At 41.5% G+C, this 21704-nt stretch overlaps 1 protein-coding gene across 2 annotated transcripts in view; it reads right to left on the bottom strand.

Moving 5' to 3' along the window:
- Window positions 1-21704, bottom strand: part of LOC126162218 (protein regulator of cytokinesis 1-like) — a 237256-nt gene that overhangs the window by 82730 nt on the left and 132822 nt on the right. For both annotated transcript variants that reach the window (XM_049918565.1, XM_049918566.1), the window contains exon 8: window positions 15277-15500. In XM_049918565.1, coding sequence (XP_049774522.1) covers window positions 15277-15500 — 224 coding nt within the window. The remainder of the gene's footprint in view (window positions 1-15276; window positions 15501-21704) is intronic.

Here is a 21704-nt window from a genome sequence, read left to right as displayed (position 1 = left end):
GACTATATTCCACTATCCTCGATTTGCTTTTGTTGATGTTCATCTTATATCCTCCTTTCAAGACACCATCCATTCCGTTCAGCTGCTCTTCCAAGTTCTTTGCTGTCTCTGACAGAATTACAATGTCATCGGCGAACCTCAGAGTTTTTATTTCTTCTCCATGGATTTTAATACCTACTCCGAATTTTTCTTTTGTTTCCTTTGCTGCTTGCTCAGTATACAGATTGAATAACATTGGGGACAGGCTACAACCCTGTCTCACTCCCTTCCCAACCACTGCTTCTGTGGTGTCACCGCCAGACACCACACTTGCTAGGTGGTAGCTTTAAATCGGCCGCGGTCCATTAGTACATGTCGGACCCGCGTGTCGCCACTGTCAGTAACTGCAGACCGAGCGCCACCACACGGCAGGTCTAGAGAGACGTCCTAGTACTCGCCCCCAGTTGTACGGACGACTTTGCTAGCGACTACACTGACGAAGCCTTTCTCTCATTTGCCGAGAGATAGTTAGAATAGTCTTCAGCTAAGTCCATGGCTACAACCTAGCAAGGCGCCATTAACCATTTCTAGAGAGAGTCTCACTTGTATCATCAAGAATGCTGTATACAAATGATGGATTAAAGTTAAGTATTCCAGCAGCTACGTACTTTTCTTTATAGCATTCATTATTTATCCTGCCGGCGTGAGTTGACGCGTGCCCTTTCGGTTTCCTCGCCTTGTGTCTAGACTGTCTTATCTAGACACAACAGCTTCCATTTCATGTCCCTCGAGTCTTATAACTGCCAGCTGGTTTCTGTACAAATTGTAAATAGCCTTTCGCTCCCTGTATTTTACTCCTGCCACCTTTAGAATTTGAAAGAGAGTATTCCAGTCAACATTGTCAAAAGCTTTCTCTAAGTCTACAAATGCTAGAACCGTAGGTTTGCCTTTCCTTAATCTTTCTTCTAAGATAAGTCGTAAGGTCAGTATTGCCTCACGTGTTCCAATATTTCTACGGAATCCGAACTGATCTTCCCCAAGGTCGGCTTCTACTAGTTTTCCCATTCGTCTGTAAAGCATTCGCGTTAGTATTTTGCAGCTGTGACTTATTAAACTGATAGTTCGGTAATTTTCACATCCGTCAACACCTGCTTTCTTTGGGATTGGAATTATTATATTCTTCTTGAAGTCTGAGGGTATTTCGCCTGTCTCATACATCTTGCTCACCAGATGGTAGAGTTTTGTCAGGACTGGCTCTCCCAAGGCCGTCAGTAGTTCTAATGGAATGTTGTCTACTCCCGGGGCCTTGTTTCGACTCAGGTCTTTCAGTGCTCTGTCAAAGTCTTCACGCAGTATCATATCTCCCATTTCATCTTCATTTACATCCTCTTCCATTTCTATAATATTGTCCTCAAGAACATCGCCCTTGTATAGACCCTCTATTATACTCCTTCCACCTTTCTGCTTTCCCTTTTTTGCTTAGAACTGGGTTTCCATCAAAGCTCTTGATATTCATACAAGTCGTTCTCTTTTCTCCAAAGGTCTCTTTAATTTTCCTGTAGGCAGTATCTATCTTACCCCTAGTGAGACAAGCCTCTACATCCTTACATTTGTCCTCTAGCCATCCCTGCTTAGCCATTTCGCACTTCCTGTCGATCTCGTTTTTGAAACGTCTGTATTCCTTTTTGCCCGCTTCATTTACTGAATTTTTATATTTTCTACTTTCGTCAATTAAGTTCAATATTTCTTCTGTCACCCAAGGATTTCTACTAGCCCTCGTCTTTTTACCTACTTGATCCTCTGCTGCCTTCACTACTTCATCCCTGAGAGATACCCATTCTTCTTCTACTGTACTTCTTTCCCCCATTTTTGTCAATTGTTCCCTTATGCTCTCCCTGAAACTCTGTACAACCTCTGGTTCTTTCAGTTTATCCAGGTCCCATCTCCTTAAATTCCCACCTTTTTGCAGTTTCTTCGGTTTTAATCTACAGTTCATAACCAATAGACTGTGGTCAGAGTCCACATCTGCCCCTGTAAATGTCTTACAATATAATCTGGTTCCTAAATCTCTGTCTTAGCATTATATAATTGCCAGATACAGGTTGCAATTTCCGGGTCATGCCACCTTCATTCATAAGCCATAATTCTGGAACTAATTGGCAGGGGAACTTAAAATTTTGTACACGAGTGTTCCACACTTGGTAGCATTGGTGTGCTAAATTTCCGCCAAATCTGAGATGTTCAGCTGGAACATTTTCTCAAGTTGGTTGAATTGACATGGAATGACCCACTTATATTACTGACTGCCACACACATTTGACTACTTTTCACGATTGACATCAGTATCAGTGAGAGTGGAGAATAAATTTAATAAAACCCAGGACAAACATTTCACTATAGTGTAACAGTGCTGCAAATTGATTCTAGAGTAAGGTTTCTGGTAAATAATAAAATTAAAAATATATTACAAATACCAAAAGAATAACAAGGATAAAAGTGAGACTTTTTCAAAAAGAAATGACTGATATTCCACAGAAATTATAAGTCTATGCACCATCATTATCATATTCTGATGAGAATGTAGACATCATCTAGGTAGAGTTACAGAAACTGATAAATGAAAGTAGAGCACCCTACAACATGATAATGGGAGACTTGCATGTGACAGCAGAAGAAAAACTGAATCCTTCTTCAGTGGGACACTTTTGGTAAGATACCAGGAATTATGTGGGTCAATTCATGGTAAAATGTTACAAGAACAACATGTTTATCATTAAAACATTCAGGTCTTGGGATGGACTGAATGAAACTAGACATGAAAATGATGGTAATTTGTTTTTGGTTGACTCAATGGCATGATTATTAGTGTCCTCTTTGGATATGAAATTATCCATTTTTCAGAAGTATAATATTGAAGGAAGTTCATTCTGGCCGTGAGGGATTAGCTGAGTGGTCTCAGGCGCTGCAGTCTTGGACTGTGCGGCTGGTTCCGGCAGAGGTTCGAGTCCTCCCTCGGGCATGGGTGTGTGTGTTCGTCCTGAGGATAATTTAGGTTAAGTAGTGTGTAAGCTTAGGGACTGATGACCTTAGCAGTTAAGTCCCATAAGATTTCACACACATTTGAACATTTTTTTTTTTTTTTGAAGTTCATTCTGTACATGTATATTAGCTTTCTCTTTAGTTGAGTAACTGATGATTTGTATTTATAGATACCATGAGAAATTTCCATCATTTATATGTGTATCTCTTCACTTTTGCTGTTCTAAGATCGATGAAGTGTGGATCAATAATTAAGTGCCAGAAGTGGGAGCTAAAGGTCTGGGGGAGTTCCATCTGTTGTGTTACATGGTATTTTTACTAGTCACTTATCAATTCTTTGCCTCTGGCAACACTTGCTAATGAGGAAAATGAAAAGTTGCACTGTACTTTAAAGTCCATATTAAACTGAAGATAGATCAAAGAAAGGAAAGGGCGTACTACCTACAATAGGAGCTTGCCTAAAAGTACAGAGCTGTTCAAAACCAACCTTCAGTTGATGACTTTACATTAAAATTGATCAATTTCCAAACAACATATTACATTCCATCCTGGATTTTCCACTTTTTAAATTTCCATATAACTTTTTATTTGTCATGTTACTTAATTTATGCATAGTTTTGTGTGGTTTCGCAGTTTCACATATTTTTGTGGATTTTCATGAATTTGTGCATCACTTTATGTACTTTTTATGACTCTTCTGTTATCCATCTCCCCTCACAACCATCTAAAATCTTCATTTGCCCATTTCCTCCTCATTTGTGTTTCCCTATGACATCCCTGCCACAATGGACCCTCACTCCATTTTCCTGCACCCACTTCAGAAAAATATCCCTTTCCTTGGCTAAAATCCAGTCTCCCATATACTGTTTCATAAATGCTGCCTAAACCATGGACTCTCCCTGAATGGCCTAAACATAAAAATTCCTTCCTCTAGATTCCATCCCTTCTTTCACAATGACTTCCACCTTTTCAGAATCTCTCAATCCCTGACCCTTACAAAGCTGTATTGCAAAAGCGCATCTCTATGGTTACAGGCATCCCACAACCACCTCCGCTTCCTCTCCAAGAGAAAGAAACTGCGCAATCCCTGCTGCATACATCACACCTCTGAAATTTAATCCCTTGCTCTCCAACACCTGGAGCATTCCAGACACCACCTCCATAAGTCAACCAACCTGCTGACATCTTACTGCTGCCTCTATCTGCTTACCTCTATCCTATGCACAGCACTCAGACCCTGCCTAGCTGACCTTTTCAACTTGCCCCCCCCCCCCCCCCCCCCCCAAGCTCCCTACCAACATTCCACCAAATCCAGATCCGAAACATTCCGTAACAATGTTCTTAACCTTTCCAGTAAAATTCCCAGTCCCACACAAGTTTCAGTCCTATCCAAAGGCCTAATCTTTAACAAATTTAACCATGTTAGACTCGTCAAAGACCTGCTCCTCTCATCCCAATCCCCGCAATGCACACACATCTTTGTCACCAATCCCTCCAACTAAAGCCAACCTAATCCCAATAATGAACCCTACCTCTCCCACTTCATACCGCCATCCAATCATGATTCTCCCTCCACCCTCCCCATCCCCTGGTCACTTCCCAGGAATTCCTTACCTACAACTTGGCCTCACCATTTGTCCTCAGGTCCATTCCTAAGAACACCAATCTTTAAGCAGAAGAAAGGACAGCCATACACAACCTCAAAACAAACCCAGACCTAATCATTCTACCTGGAAACAAAGGTTCCACTATTACTGATACGAATATAAGTGACTACCCGACAGAAGGCCTCTGCTAATTATTTGACTACTACACCTATAAAATCTGCCAGAATGACCCCATCCCAAAAGTTCAAAATAAACTTAAATCCCTGCTTAAAGCCTTAGGCCCTTCCCAGAACCTCTCTTTTTCCAACTAACTGCTTAGTGCACAGTATCAATACTAAGAATAAGAACAATATACATAAAGATTTAAAATCACTTACTCTTGCCCAGCAAGGAGTCCAGTATTCAGCAATGCATATTTTCAATAAGTTACGAGCAAACATTAACAGTTTAGTTTCAGACAAGGCACAATTTAAACAAATTTTTTGGTGGCCAACTCCTCCTATTCCATCCATGAATTTCTCAACAAGTGCAGCAGACCATTTTAATACAAATTTATTGTACTTTAATTTTTGACAATACTTGGTTGTAACTGCCAAGTAACTACTTACTGTGTGAATGATGGATGTATGGAAAGCAGAGATTGATGTATGGAAAGCAGATGAGTCTTAAGTCTATAAATAGTTGAAGTTTAATTTTAAATCTTGTACATAATTTGACTGTTCTTAATTGAGGATCATGGAAATGAATAATTTTCTTTAATTTTTGACAATACTTGGATGCAACAGCCAAGTAACTAGCTACTGTGTGAATGATGGATTTAATGAAATCAGATGTAAGTATTAAACCTGTAAATATTAGAAGTTTAATTTTAATTCATATACATAATTTTACTGTTTATTGACAGAGGATCACTAAAATTAATGAAACACAAGTTTTTCTAATTACATTTTTGCAATGTGTTTATCTGAAATGTCCCACACCCAGGAGGATTTCCTCTTTTGTGGGTCTACGGAATGAATAATTAATCTAATCTAATCTCCCCCAAATCCATTTCCCTACTCACCTCTATGACACTTCGCACACCCACCTTCTACACGCTCCCAAAAATCTGTAAGCCCAACTCCAGGGTTGTCCCAAGTGGAATTCCCTGATTTCCAGACAAGTTTTAGCATTTTTCCCTGATGAATTTTGAGATATCAAGGGTAAGTTAAGACGTTAGTTGACAATCTGTCCTTGCAGCTACAGTACAAGAAACAATAGTGCATTCCTGATGTGAGCAAAACTCTGAAGTACTAACATCAACATCTTTTGTAATAAACTGTCTTTAGATAAAGAAAGCAAGCCATTTGGTATGTGTGTTTCATTAAGACAATGATGTTATTTTATTTCCATAAAACGAAACACATTTGGTGACAAGAATACATATTTCCTTGGAGTCGCAACACAGATTTAAAATGCCTTCACCAATTTCAGAAATAACCTCAGAAAAAAGTAGGCCTCTTGAAATAATTGTATAAGGCAGGGAAGAATTGTGTAAACCAACACTGTAGGTGACAGCTAAAAAAATGTTGGTTCTACTATGTTCGTTATTGTTGGTTATTAACCACTGCGTTATTTCTATTTTTTTACAGGTATTGTGTCATTTTTCTTTCAAGAAATAAATGAGTACATAATGTACAAACTGCCAGTGACTGACACAATTTTCTTCTTCTTATCATTTATACTTTCTACCACATGAACTACTTTTGAAGTGCCAAAATGTACTACTATAAATAAAATGTTTATAAAATGCTACAGTGTACAACATGCTTGTGGTAAGACAATCACAATTCTTGAAATATATCACTGATGGTCTCTAGCCCACTGAGGAGCACCACAGTCCTGTGTCCATGGATAAACCATAAAAATCTGCTGCATCATACCACACACAAACAAGTCTGGCCTGTGAGCAGATCGGTGAGACTAGATCCGATGGGCAGGGTCTGCACATTAGTGGGAACAGAATGTGCTTCAGATCAGCAGACCCAATCCATTACCGATACCTGCCACCTTGGCTGCTGCATCTACAGTCTCTGAGAATCAGATCCAGAAAAACCACTCCTCATGCCTCCTTGCCTCTCATTGGCGCTGCTAGGCTAGTGGCAAGAAGTGGTGGCAGCACTGACTGCAAGGTGAGAGGAGTGGTAGGATGGGGGAAGCAGTAGGAATAAGGGAGTAGGGAAGCGGTGCACATACTCAGCTGCACCCAGCCAGAGACGATGCATGACCCCTCAGTAAACAAACCATTTCAGCTACAGAGACAAAAATTTCTCCAGTTTTCTTTTTTCCAAATTTCCCTAATATTTCCCTGACGTGTTTGAAACTCCCCGATTTACAAGACTTGTGGCAATCCTGAAATCTTAACTACCTCTCCTTCGAACAGAGGGACAAACTTTTGGCAGATCGATGGGCAGCTGCATGGTACCTTCCATGCCTCCTGTTTATGAACGATCTAGAGGAGATCTTCCTAGCTTCTTATAGGAGTAACAAGACTGCAGAGTCATATTACAAATCCTCTAGTTAATTTTAGTGAAGTAAATGTACAGTCTGGAGAAGAGTGTGAGTACTAAAATAGTTAAAGAAGTTTTTTAAAATTCTTTTCCAACACAACCACAATTATCTTTAAGGATTACTGGTTTTGAGTGTATCAAATGGTCAACTTCACATCTAAAAATCAAAACTTCTATATAATTTGACAAATCACATGTAAAATACATATAGTATTATAAAATTATGATATAATAAAATTCTCATACCCAGTTTCTGTACAAGAAGACCATGTGTTGTCACAAACGTAAAAGTTGAACAAGTACCTCCTGGATTTCAGAAAATGACTGCACAAAAACTACAAGACATATAGAAAAATGATACATTTGAGTAGATACAGGATCTCTCTCAAAGTTCTGATCTATAAAAAGTGTCATTGAGGAGTCTCAGAGTGCACTACTAGGGAGCATGCTTGTCAGAACATGGTGTTTAATGTATCATAAGTGCTTTTTGTGTCACTGAATTTGCTAAGTGTGAGTCAATTGTGATGGTTCAGCCATGATTTTGTACCAAGTATCTGGTAACAGCTCCATGAAACAAAATAATCCACGAGTGGTACAACACATTAAATGAGACTGGCTGCTTATGTGATGTGATGACAACAGGCCACCCAGGACCGACAGCAGAAAAGGTGTGTGGAAATCATTCTTCCCGATAGTGGAGGAAGATTGTTTTTCCACATAAATTGGTTACCAGCAACAAAGCTGCATTTCATGTGTCTGGAAAACTGAATTGCCATGAAGCGTGCGTGTGTGTGTGTGTGTGTGTGTGTGTGTGTGTGTGTGTGTGTGTGTGTGTGTGTGTACAGGTGCTACAATCCTGCCCAACTGCTACCCGTCCCTCCCACCCATCAGACGCACGCACGCACTCTCGGACAAGGGATTGTGTCAGGAGAAGTGGGCAAGAGAAGGTAAAGGTTGAGGTGTGGGAGGAATGGTTGGGAGAGGTTGTCTGATGGGTGGGAGAGAGGGGTAACAATTGGGCAGGATTGTAGCACCAGTGAGCACATTCTGGCTGCAGGCAGGGTGTGGGTTGGGTGGAGGAGATAGAAGGGGGGGAGGGGGTGAGAGTGGGGAGGGGGAGGGAGGGAGGGAGGGAGGGAGGGAGGGAGAGAGAGAGAGAGAGAGAGAGAGAGAGAGAGAGTATGGATGCAGTTAAGGTCCAGGCCCTGGTTAGGGCTACAGATCAAGGTAGCTAGGGTTGCGAAGCAGCCAATGAAGTTGAGCATGATGTGCTCAGCAGCATATCTGCTAGTGGTGGTCAACTCAGCTGTCGGCCACAGTTTGGCAGTGGACATTCATTTATAGAATACCATGCAGAAATTACAGCAGAGCTGGCATATGACATCACTGCTTTCACTGTGTGGAGAGATCTTGCACCAGGGTCAGGTACAATATATATGGTACAGGGATGAGAGTAAGTGTGATGTAAAGTTTGACCAGGAAATTGCACAGGAAAGATAAGCAGTGGAATACGACTTTGGACAGGGTGGGAAGTATTGTGGGTAGGATGTTTCTCATTTGTAGACAGGATTATAAATAGTCGAAACCTTAGCAAAGGAGTGTTTCTGCTTTGTGACAATATTGCGCGCCCAGTCTCCATAAGTCACAGTCACACTTACTGCTGTTTGACGTGTCAAATTTTGCCACAACTCTATATTCTCCTGGCATGGCACCCAGTGAGTTCTACCACTTTACTCACACGAAGAAACCAATGTAAGGCAGATATTTCCAGAATGACGACAAGGAGACTTTAGAGGTGTAACATTTTTGGGCTACCAAAATGTCGGTTTCTACAAATGAAAAATATGTTGCACTGGATGTTGAATACGTAAAGAAGGATTAACACCACCCATAAGTTTCATGGCCGTAGCTTAATTTTTTGAGGTTTAAAACTTTACGATTGCCCCTCATGTATGTCATTAGAAGACAATGACATTTTGAAACATTATAGCTATAGCTGTGCACTGGAGCAGTGCTAAGACAAATTTGTGTCATTTGTGCACTACAATTTAGCCACTGAACTACTGAGAATTTCACAGTATCTACCTTCCCCTTTTGTCAGTGAACCAGATCTTGTCTGTTAGCAGTGCACTTGCTGCAATATGAGGGAGGGATTAAAAGGTAACTGGGATCTGACTGTTGTGCACTTCTAGCATGCTGTTGTAGGACTACTGCTGAGTCAATCTGACAAGTTATGTCACCTACCAATTACAAGTGTGGTTTCTGTGGCAGTTCTTTGTGTGTCTCTATGGAGCACTCTTATCACAAAGCAATGATTGACTCTCACTAAAAATATGTGGCTGTGAAGTCTTGTTTTTTTAGTTAGTAAGAACACAGCAGAAACTGTTGTAGTGAGACGAACAACATATAGAGAACATGCTCCTAACAAAACTGAAGAGAATGAATAATTTTCTTGATTTAAAAAGGGCAAAATGCTTGCTGAAGATCAGCCCATTTCCAGCCATCCTTCAACTGCTTGAACTGAGGAATACTGTATTTACTCGAATCTAAGCCGCACCTGAAAATTGAGACTCGAAAGCAAGGAAAAAAAAATTTCCCGAATCTAAGCCGCTTCTGAAATTTGAGACTCGAAATTCAAGGTGACAGAAAAGTTCTAGAACGCCCCTCCAAATCGAAACAAAGTTGATCCTCTGTAACGTGAAACACAATTGAGGTCGAATGGATGAAGATACAGCTACAGTAGTTTGGTTCGAGCCGTAAGCTTAACAGTTAAGCTTTACCAAGTAGTCATTGCCATGCGTCAGGCGCTCTGTCTGTATTTATATGGGTACCCTTCCTTTTTCGCGTGCTTCGTCTGGTTTGAATCGGTTGCTTATTTTGCTTTGATCTGATAAGTGCCGTTCTCTTTGTTATAGGGGTTTACGTCACTCTAAGCTGAAAATGCATTATTGTACTGTGTCATGCATTGTTTGTCCCATTCTGATAATGAGTGTTTATGACCTGTCACTGCTCGCGGCATGGCTTGCTTTTGTGCGCGCTACGTGGCTTACAATAAAAAAAGAGAGAGAGAGAGAGGAATTGTCTCATAAGCGAAATAATGGCAAGAGACTGCTATTTGTTGTTACTTACACTGCTGCTTTCTTTGATACTGATCAACAAGAACCAAATTAGACTGTGTATGATAGAAGATGTTCTGAACAAGAGTTTAGCGAAAATTTTTCTCTGTTTGAAAATCTTTGCAGACGCCTCTTTAGTACATTACATTCTGCACAGAAATTAGAGTCATCTTAGATTTAAAAATCTAGTCGGTTGCCGTGCTTCATTTCTGACTGTATCACTATTCAGCATAAGAATAATATGAATATAAACATGACATGATATGTATATTCTTCCACGTTTGCTGTTGTCTCAGTCTAGTTTTGTAGTTTATTAGGCAGACAGGATTTAAATGAGATAGCAGCAAACATGAAAGAATACATGGCACAATGTTTGCATTCTTCTACTTTTTCTTTTAATTTATTTACTGAGCAGAGGTTTTGGTGCCAGTATTTATCTTTGTGCCTGCAAAGCATACCTGTGTTGCGCTACATGTATTTGACGGCAGAAGTTAGTTGTGGCGACACCTACCAACAATTTTCAGAACTTCCGCTTACTTTGCACTCGATTCTAAGCTGCAGGCAGTTTTTTGGATTACAAAAACCGGAATAAAAAGTGCGGCTTTGATTGAAGCAAATACGGTACATCATCAGTAAAAGCCATAATCTCACTAGTGATGATCAATGCAGGTCAATCAATGAATCTTTAGATTTATCCACGTAGTTCTGAAGCACTGTACAGCACATACTGAAAATTGATTTTGGAATGTGAAGAGTAGCAGCAAGGTTTGTGCTCAGACTTCTTACTGGGGATCAAAGGGTCAGCATGTTCAAGCCTCTTTTTAAATGAAACATGTATTCACAGAAAATCATAATTTTTTCAACAAAATTATCACACGTGATGGTAGGGGCCAGATTTGAAGGTTTTAACCTCACAGAACCTAAAATGGGCTAAATCTTACTTAAAGGCCTGAAACGGCTAAATAAGACTTTCACAGAAGAAGTAGAGGCTAAAGAGGACTTTTGCAGAAAAAACACAGCTTTTAAATACATTGTCCAAATTAATACTAAATAAATCAATAATGTGGAATTGCACTTTTCAAGAAAAGACCTAATAAATAAATTTATAGATTGCACTGAAATCAAGAATGTGTAACCCATAATATCGCTTGTCCTTGTTGTTGTTGTGGTCTTCAGTCCTGAGACTGGTTTGATGCAGCTCTCCATGCTACTCTGTCCTCTGTCCTGTGCAAGCTGCTTCATCTCCCAGTACCTACTGCAACCTACATCCTTCTGAATCTGCTTAGTGTATTCATCTCTTGGTCTCCCTCTACGATTTTTACCCTCCACACTGCCCTTCAACACTAAATTGGTGATCCCTTGATACCTCAGAACATGTCCTACCAACCGATCCCTTCTCCTAGTCAAGTTGTGCCACAAACTTCTCTTCTCCCCAATCCTATTCAATACCTCCTCATTAGTTATGTGATCTACCCATCTAATCTTCAACATTCTTCTGTAGCACCACATTTCGAAAGCTTCTATTCTATTCTTGTCCAAACTATTTATCGTCCATGTTTCACTTCCATACATGGCTACACTCCATACAAATACTTTCAGAAACAACTTCCTGACACTTAAATCTATACTCGATGTTAACAAATTTCTCTTCTTGAGAAACGCTTTCCTTGCCATTGCCAGTCTACATTTTATATCCTCTCTACTTCGACCATCATCAGTCATTTTGCTCCCCAAATAACAAAACTCCTTTACTACTTTAAGTGTCTCATTTCCTAATCTAATTCCCTCAGCATCACCCGACTTAATTCGACTACATTACATTATCCGCGTTTTGCTTTTGTTGATGTTCATCTTATATCCTCCTTTCAAGACACTGTCCATTCTTTTCAACTGTTCTTCCAAGTCCTTTGCTGTCTCTGATAGAATTACATTGTCATCGGCGAACTTCAGAGTTTTTATTTCTTCACCATGGACTTTAATACCTACTCCGAATTTTTCTTTTGTTTCCTTTACTGCTTGCTCAATATACAGATTGAATAACATCGGGGACAGGCTACAACCCTGTCTCACTCTCTTCGGAACAACTGGTTCCCTTTCATGCCCCTCGAGTCTTATAACTGCCATCTGGTTTCTGTACAAATTGTAAATAGCCTTTCGCTCCCTGTATTTTACCCCTGCCACCTTTAGAATTTGAAAGAGAGTATTCCAGTCAACATTGTCAAAAGCTTACTCTAAGTCTACAAATGCTAGAAACGTAGGTTTGCCTTTCCTTAATCTAGCTTCTAAGGTAAGTCGTAGGGTCAGTGTTGCCTCACGTGTTCCAATATTTCTACGGAATCCGAACTGATCTTCCCCGAGGTCGGCTTCAACTAGTTTTTCCATTCGTCTGTAAAGAATTCACATTAGTATTTTGCAGCTGTGTCTTATTAAACTGATTGTTCGGTAATTTTCACATCTGCCAACACCTGCTTTCTTTGGGATTGGAATTATTATATTCTTCTTGAAGTCTGAGGGTATTTCGCCTTTCTCATACATCTTGCGTACGAGATGGTAGAGTTTTGTCAGGACTGGCTCTCCCAAGGCTGTCAGTAGTTCTAATGGAATGTTGTCTACTCCCGGGGCCTTGTTTCGAGTCAGGTCTTTCAGTGCTCCGTCAAACTCATAACGCACTATCATATCTCCCATTTCATCTTCCCCTACATCCTCTTCCATTTCCATAATATTGCCCTCAAGTACATTGCCCTTGTATAGACCCTCTATATACTCCTTCCACCTTTCTGCTTTCCATTCTTTGCTTAGAACTCTGTTTCCATCTGAGCTCTTGATATTCATGCAAGTGGTTCTCTTTTCTCCAAAGGTGTCTTTAAATTTTCCTGTAGGCAGTATCTATCTTACCCCTAGTGAGATAAGCCTCTACATCCTTACATTTGTCCTCTAGCCATCCCTGCTTAGCCATTTCGCACTTCCTGTCGATCTCATTTTTGAGATGTTTGTATTCCTTTTTACCTGCTTCACTTACTGCATTTTTGTATTTTCTCCTTTCATCAATTAAATTCAGTATCTCTTCTGTTACCCAAGGATTTCTACTAGCCCTCGTCTTTTTACCTACTTGATCCTCTGCTGCCTTCACTACTTCATCCCTCAAAGCTACCCATTTTTCTTCTATTGTATTTCTTTCCCCCATTCCTGTCAATTGTTCCCTTATGCTCTCCCTGAAACTCTGTACAACCTCTGGTTCTTTTAGTTTATCCAGGTCCCATCTCCTTAAATTCCCACCTTTTTGCAGTTTCTTCAGTTTTAGTCTACAGTTCATAACCAATAGATTGTGATCAGAGTCCACATCTGAGCCTGAAAAGGTCTTACAGTTTAAAACCTGGTTCCTAAATCTCTGTCTTACCATTATATAATCTAACTGAAACCTGTCAATATCTCCAGGCTTCTTCCATGCATACAGCCTTCTTTTATGATTCTCGAACCAAGTGTTAGCTATGATTAAGTTATGCTCTGTGCAAAATTCTACCAGGTGGCTTCCTGTTTTATTTCTTAACCCCAATCCATATTCACCTACTACGTTTTCTTCTCTCCCTTTTCCTACTACCAAATTCCAGTCACCCACGACTATTAAATTTTCGTCTCCCTTCACTATCTGAATAATTTCTTTGATTTCATCATACATTTCTTCAATTTCTTCATCTGCGGAGCTAGTTGGCATATAAACTTGTACTACTGTAGTAGGCGTGGGCTTCGTGTCTATCTTGGCCACAATAATGCGTTCACTATGCTGTTTGTAGTAGCTTATCCGTACTCCTATTTTTTTATTCATTATTAAACCTACTCCTGCATTACCCCTATTTGATTTTGTATTTATAACCCTGTATTCACCTGACCAAAAGTCTTGTTCCTCCTGCCACTGATCTTCACTAATTCCCACTATATCTAACTTTAACCTATCCATTTCCCTTTTTAAATTTTCTACCTACCTGCCCGATTAAGGGATCTGACATTCCACGCTCCGATCCGTAGAACGTCAGTTTTCTTTCTCCTGATAACAACGTCCTCATGAGTAGTCCCCACCCGGAGATCCGAATGGGGGACTATTTTACCTCCGGAATATTTTACCCAAGAGGACGCCACCATCATTTAACCATACAGTAAAGCTGCGTGCCCTCGGGAAAAATTACAGCTGTAGTTTCCTCTTGCTTTCAGCCGTTCGCAGTACCAGCACAGCAAGGCCATTTTGGTTAGTGTTACAAGGCCAGATCAGTCAATCATCCAGACTGTTGCCCCTGCAACTACTGAAAAGGCCGCTGCCCCTCTTCAGGAACCACACGTTTGTCTGGCCTCTCAACAGATATCCCTCCGTTGTGGTTGCACCTACGGTACGGCTATCTGTATCGCTGAGGCATGCAAGCCTCCCCACCAACGGCAAGGTTGGGGAGGGGGGGGGGGAGGAGGGATCCACCACTCAGAATATGTTCCTAAAATGCAGACAGGAAAGCAACAATTGTATTTGAAGGGCGTGCGAAGCTGGCACAGAAGTCTGACATGAAAAGGTCCAGTTTTGTGGAATTTTGGCAAGTGGTTCCTGCATCACAATGCTCCCATGCTCAGTGTTCCCTAGTTCTTGTCCTCAATTAAGGCAACTAACTTGACCCATGTGTCCTATTTGCAAGATTTAGCTCCTCTGACTTCTTGTTCCTAGGATGTAAAGGGACTTTAAGGGAAAGTGTGTTGCTGCTACCGATGATACAAAATGCAATGTCATGACAGTGCTAGTGGGTATCAAAGATGGTGAATTTAAAAGGTGCTTCCAATGCTGGAATGAACATTTGGAGAAGGGTATTATATCTAAGACAGAGTACTCTGAAGGAGATTAGAGTACAAAGCACAGATTCTATTCCTGCCCTGCACAGTCTAAACCTGCCAAGAAGATCAATATTAACAAACATTACTAAGAAAAGTAAACCTGACTCCACTTTCTGTTACCTGTTCTCATTATAATACTTTCGTAATGTAGAGACTTCCTCTTCCAAACGTTCAAGTAAGGATTCACTATTTCCTTCTGAATAAAATTCCAGGAATGATAAACGCTGACGTCTTCCAAAGCAGCATTTATCCCACAGCTCCTGTATTTCTTCTCTTACAGCTTTTATGTAGTGGGGTATATTTTCCCTCCTCCTGATTTCACATCTTCGTACTTCCTGTTCTAGCTGTAAATATCAATACTTTAAAGAATTTCTGCAGTATATACCCTTTAAAAGTTTGCAAAGATAAAGTGTGTTATCTGTATGTACTACTATACACAGACATTTACTTAAGGGGCTCCGGAAAGGCTCGAAATCATGAAAAGTTCAATTTTTACTTTTTTGCGTTTTCTGAATCTGCAGACTATTACCTTTTAATAGATATATAATTTATTCAATTCCGAAGACTACAACTATTTTTAAATTTTTTTTAAAATGTGTTCTACATGGGTGTGACCCACTGTGGCGCTGTTAAACTGCTGTCAAATGGTGTTATTATTAACGTCCGTGTTCATCAGGTAAATTTTAGTGAAGTGAGATAAAGTATGTGTTGTGGCTAACCTGTGATGGTTCAATATATATCGCTGGTGTGATTGTCGATTGTTTCATGTTTATTTACTCTGTCGTTATCTTGAAAATATTCGTAATTAATTCTGTTTCTTGAGTCTCTGTTTTGTTGAAGTATAATAATGAGTAAAAGTAAAGTTACTAGAAATCCTCTGAAGGCTTTTTAGAAAAGGAGAAATGTTGGAAAGCCAGAGGTATTTAGAAATATGGGAATGAAGATAGGTTCTAACATGGTACGAGCGATGCTTGCTTTAGACAAGGAATGCCTTCGGGCTGCACACAGGGCTGTAAAGAGTCTAGAAATACAAGCAAGAGTAAACAGGAGGAGGAACAAGAGGAAGCTGCAGGAGGAGTTTGCAGAGAAGATAATCCATCCTATGGACCTGGAATGCACTAAAAAGTTAATCCAATCTTTGTCGCTCGATTCCCAAAACTTTTATTTTCTCATACTAATTACATGTTTTCTAAGGATCTTCCAAACATATTTGTTTCAAACTTTCAGTAAATGTTACACAGTACCTTCTGCATAATTTAACACAGCCTTTTTCCAAAAAACTGTATATTTTTGAATATATAAATAAAAAATTGCAAAAAAATGTTGTGAATTTTCATTACAATTGAAAAAAAATCATCTTTAATAACTGAACTAAAATTTTGTAAAATCCTAACAGAGAGATAGAGGGGCTGGCCAGTACTTACCTCAGCTCAGTACAGCCGATAGATACACATAAAACAGAACCGAAAATTTACATTCCTGGCTTTCGGAACAAATGTTCCTTCATCAGGGAGGAGAGAGGGGAAAGAAAGGGAAGAAGGGAAAGGAGATTCAGTTACTCACAACCCAGGCTATGAAGCAACAGGGAAAGGAAAATAGGGAGGGTAACAAGGATGGAGGCATGGTTGTCAGAGGGAAGCCAAAGATATTCTACTGTAAGTACTGTGCCAGCTTCAAACCAAAGAGGATGCATACAGAAGTAAAGAGGTATATAGTATAAAGATAAACACAACTATGCAGGATGAAAAGATGCGTGAATGGCTAAAGAGGAAAGGGAAAGAGGAGAAGACTGAAGAGTAAATGGGAGTGAGGTTGTTTAACGTAGGTTCAGTCCAGGGGGATGGCGGGATGAAAGGATTTGTTGGAGTGCAAGTTCCCATCTCCGCAGTTCAGAGGGACTGGTGTTGGGTGGGAGAAGCCAAATGGCACATACGGTGTAGCAGGTTCCTAGGTCCCTAGAATTATGCTGGAGGGCATGCTCCGCTACTGGGTATTGGGCATCTCCTAGGCGGACAGTTCGTCTGTGTCCGTTCATGCGCTCAGCCAGTTTAGTTGTTGTCATGCCGATGTAAAAGGCTGTGCAGTGCAGGCATGTCAGTTGATAAATGACATGTGTAGTTTCACACGTGGCCCTGCCTTGAATTGTGTATGTTTTACCAGTAGCGGGGCTGGAGTAGGTGGTTGTGGGGGGATGCATGGGGCAGGTTTTGCAGCGGGGTCGGTTACAGGGGTAGGAACCGCTGGGTAGAGAAGGTAGTCTGGGAATATTGTAGGGTTTAACAAGGATGTTACGGAGGTTAGGGGGGTGACGAAAGGCAACTCTGGTTGGTGTGGGGAGAATTTTGTCAAGGGATGATCTCATTTCAGGGGTTGACTTGAGAAAGTCATATCCCTGGCGGAGTAATTTGTTGATGTTTTCGAGGCCAGGATAATATTGGGTGACAAGGGGGATGCTTCTGTGTGGTCTGGGGGTAGGAACATTGTTGTTGGACGGGGAGGAATGTATTGCTCGGGAGATCTGTTTGTGGACAAGGTCTGCAGGATAGTTGCGGGAGAGGAAAGCACTGGTCAGGTTGTTGGTGTAATTGTTGAGGGATTCATCACTGGAGCAGATGCGTTTGCCACGAATACCTAGGCTGTAGGGAAGGGAGCGTTTGATGTGGAATGGATGGCAGCTATCGAAGTGAAGGTACTGTTGTTTGTTTGTGGGTTTGATATGGACAGAGGTGTGGATGTGAGCTTCAACAAGATGAAGGTCAACATCCAGGAAGGTGGCTTGGGTTTTGGAGAAGGACCAGGTGAAATTCAGATTCGAAAAGGAGTTGAGGTTATGGAGGAAATTAAGGAGTGTTTCTTCACCATGAGTCCAGACCACAAAGATGTCATCTATAAACCTATACCAGGCCAGGGGAAGCAGCTGTTGGGTCTTCAGGAAAGCCTCCTTCATGCGGCCCATGAAGAGGTTGGCATAGGACGGAGCCATCCTGGTTCCCATGGCCGTTCCCCTGATTTGTTTGTAGGTCTGGCCTTCAAAAGTGAAGTAGTTATGGGTGAGGATGAAGTTGGTAAGTGTGATAAGGAACGAGGTTTTTGGAAGATCTTCGGGTGGGCGTTGGGAGAGGTAGTGCTCAAGGGCAGAGAGACCATGGGTATGTGGGATGTTTGTGTAAAGGGATGTAGCATCTATGGTGACAAGAAAGGTTTCAGGTGGGAGAGGAGTGGGAATGGATTTGAGGCATTCTAGGAAGTGGTTTGTGTCTTTGATGTAGGATGGGAGTCTGCGGGTGATAGGTTGGAGGTGCTGGTTTACCAGAGCTGAGATACGTTCGGTTGGGGCTTTGAAGCCTGCTACAATGGGACGGCCAGGATGGTTCTCTTTGTGGATTTTGGGTAATAGGTAGAAGGTAGGGGTACGTGGCTCAGGTGGAATGAGTAAGTCTATGGAAGCCGTTGTGAGGCCTTGTGAGGGACCTTGGATTTTTAGGATTTTTTGCAGCTCAGTCTGGATGGAGGGAATGGGATCCTGGGTAACAGCTTTGTAGGTTGAGGTGTCGGAGAGTTGACGCAGTCCTTCTGCCACATACTCCACACGGTCAAGTACAACAGTTGTGGAGCCTTTATCCGCCGGGAGGATGACAATAGAGTGGTCTATTTTCAGCTCCTTAATGGCACGGGATTCAGCTGGGGTGATGTTGGGGGTTGTCGGGATGTTCTTCAAGGAGGACTGGGAGGCAACACTGGATGTGAGGAATTCCTGAAATGTCTGCAAGGGATGGTTTTGGGGGAGGGGAGGAGGATCCCTTTGGGAAGGCAGTCGGAACTGTTCTAGACAGGGTTCAACACTGGGTCTAGTATTTGGGGGCTGTGTTTGGGTAGTGAAGTGATATTTCCAGTTGAGGTTCCGGGTGAATGAGAGGAGATCTTTAACCAGGGCAGTGTGGTTGAATTTAGGCGTGGGGCTAAAGGTTAAGCCTTTTGATAGAACAGATGTCTCTGGAGGAGAGAGGGATCTGGATGAGAGGTTTAGGACTGAATTGGGACTAGTGATATGTGGCATTTGACTGTGGTTATAGTTGAGATTTGGTCTGTGTGGGGTATGTGCTGGGATGGGGAGATTGAGTAGGGTGGCTAGGCTAGGTTTGTTGGCTATGAGAGGGGTTTGTTGAAGGTTCTGTTGTGGTTGGTGTTTGTGAGGGATAGGGAGAGGGACCCCACTTCTTAGGTGTTGCACTAGCACTGTGGATAGTTTTTTCAGGTGGTGTGTGGCATGGAACTCAAGTTTGCAGCTGGCTTCTAGGATGATGTTCCTGAGTGTGTTCTCCAAGCAAGGGTTTGAGAGGTGAAGGACTTTGAAGAGAGATAGGAGCTGTTGGGAGTGGTGGTTACATGAAGTAGTGTAGAGATTCGGGACAAGTTGGGTAAGGGCTAAGGATTGAAGGTTCTGGAAGTCCAGGAGAGACTGGTGGAAGGAGGAATTGCACCCGGAGATGGGAACTTTTAAGGTAAGCCCTTTAGGGATAATTCCAAAGGTTAAGCAGGACCGGAGGAAAAGTATGTGGGATTGCAGTTTGGCTACGGTGAATGCATGTTTCCGGAATGAATGTAAATAATGTGGTATAGGATTAGGGTACATAGTGGGTAACTGGTGGGTAGGGAAATTAAATAACTAAAGTTGAAATAGTAATCATAAGAAGGAATAAAACGGGGAGGGAAGAACGAGAAAGAAAGAAAGAAAGAAATTGCGTTGGTGATGTTCAATACCAAAGGAAGACCACTAAATAAGAAAAATACGGAAAAAAGTTGACCAGACCAAGCAAGTATGTCCAGATCAGGGGAAAAAAACACACGTTGCTCAAAAACAGAGATAGCGAGTGGCGAAAAAAGATCGCGCGTGCCGCAAAAGCGATCGCGCGTGCCGCAAAAGCGATCGCGCGTGCCGCAAAAGCGATCGCGCGTGCCGCAAAAGCGATCGCGCGTCCCGCAAAAGCGATCGCGCGTCCCGCAAAAGCGATCGCGCGTCCCGCAAAAGCGATCGCGCGTCCCGCAAAAGCGATCGCGCGTCCCGCAAAAGCGTTCGCGCGTCCCGCAAAAAAGATCGCGCGTGCCGCAAAAAAGATCGCGCGTGCCGCAAAAAAGATCGCGCGTGCCGCAAAAAAGATCGCGAGTGCCGCAAAAAAGATCGCGAGTGCCGCAAAAAAGATCGCGGGTGGCGCAGGAATGTCCCAAAAAATTTTCTTGTGACAGAGAAAGATAGCCAATGGCACAAAAATATCGCCAGCAACAAGAAATCGACGGAAATGGATGATACTGGTAGGTGTGGAAGAGATTGTTGGCAGTGATTGTTGGCTGGGAAACAGCGAATAACGAACGTTAAAACTATGGAATGTTGAATAAATAAATCAATAAATAAAAAAGAGGACTATAAACGGAACAAGATAATAGGAGGAAGATGAAACTAGCACAGTTGGTGACGAAAATATTTATTTATGTATATATAAAACACTGAAGAAGAGAAAGTGTTAAGATGACAGACGTAAGTGATAGCTAACAAAAGGGACAAAACAATGAAGGATGTGGACCATATAGGTGATCTAAATGATTAATGGAAAATCTCATATAAAGATGTGAAACAAATACTAACAGAGAGATAAAGGGGCTGGCCAGTACTTACCTCAGCTCAGTACAGCCGATAGATACACATAAAACAGAACCGAAAATTTACATTCCTAGCTTTCGGAACAAATGTTCCTTCATCAGGGAGGAGAGAGGGGAAAGAAAGGGAAGAAGGGAATGTAAATTTTCGGTTCTGTTTTATGTGTATCTATCGGCTGTACTGAGCTGAGGTAAGTACTGGCCAGCCCCTCTATCTCTCTGTTAGTATTTGTTTCACATCTTTATATGAGATTTTCCATTAATCATTTTGTAAAATCCCTGTGTTAAGTTGTAGCCCATATTCCAATAAATAATCTGCAAAAAGTTCAACTTCCTACCGCAAATACTTTGTGAGGAAAGATGTAATTTATAAGTGTTATTTTAACATTGCAAGTATAGGGCGTTCCGGAGCCCCTTAAAATTTTTACGCAATGCTCTAAAAAATATTTGGACAGACACAGACTCTACAAAAGGAAAAAAGAAAGAAAGAAAGAGGTCATTAATAAACGTAGTTACCAAAAATCTCGAAAAGTACTTGGGTGATGTATTTTTAACTTTTCACTATAATAAATGTTCAGGCAGACATAGGTTACATGTTTTTAAGTATATATGGTATACTACTGAAAAGGCTGCTGCCCCTCTTCAGGAACCACACGTTTGTCTGGCCTCTCAACAGATACCCCTCCGTTGTGGTTGCACCTACGGTACGGCTATCTGTATCGTTGAGGTACGCAAGCCTCCCCACCAACGGCAAGGTCCACGGTTCATTGGGAAGGGGGGGACGTATGCCATGTAATTTTGTGAGGGTGTGATTGTGAATGTCTTCTGTAACACAGTGAAGAATACCCTGCCATTTTGAACAACGTAATCACAGGGGATGAAACTTGAATATCCAA

Source organism: Schistocerca cancellata, chromosome 2 (assembly GCF_023864275.1).
Source record: "Schistocerca cancellata isolate TAMUIC-IGC-003103 chromosome 2, iqSchCanc2.1, whole genome shotgun sequence".
NCBI lineage: Eukaryota > Metazoa > Arthropoda > Insecta > Orthoptera > Acrididae > Schistocerca > Schistocerca cancellata.
This window is presented reverse-complemented; position numbering and strand designations above follow the sequence as displayed.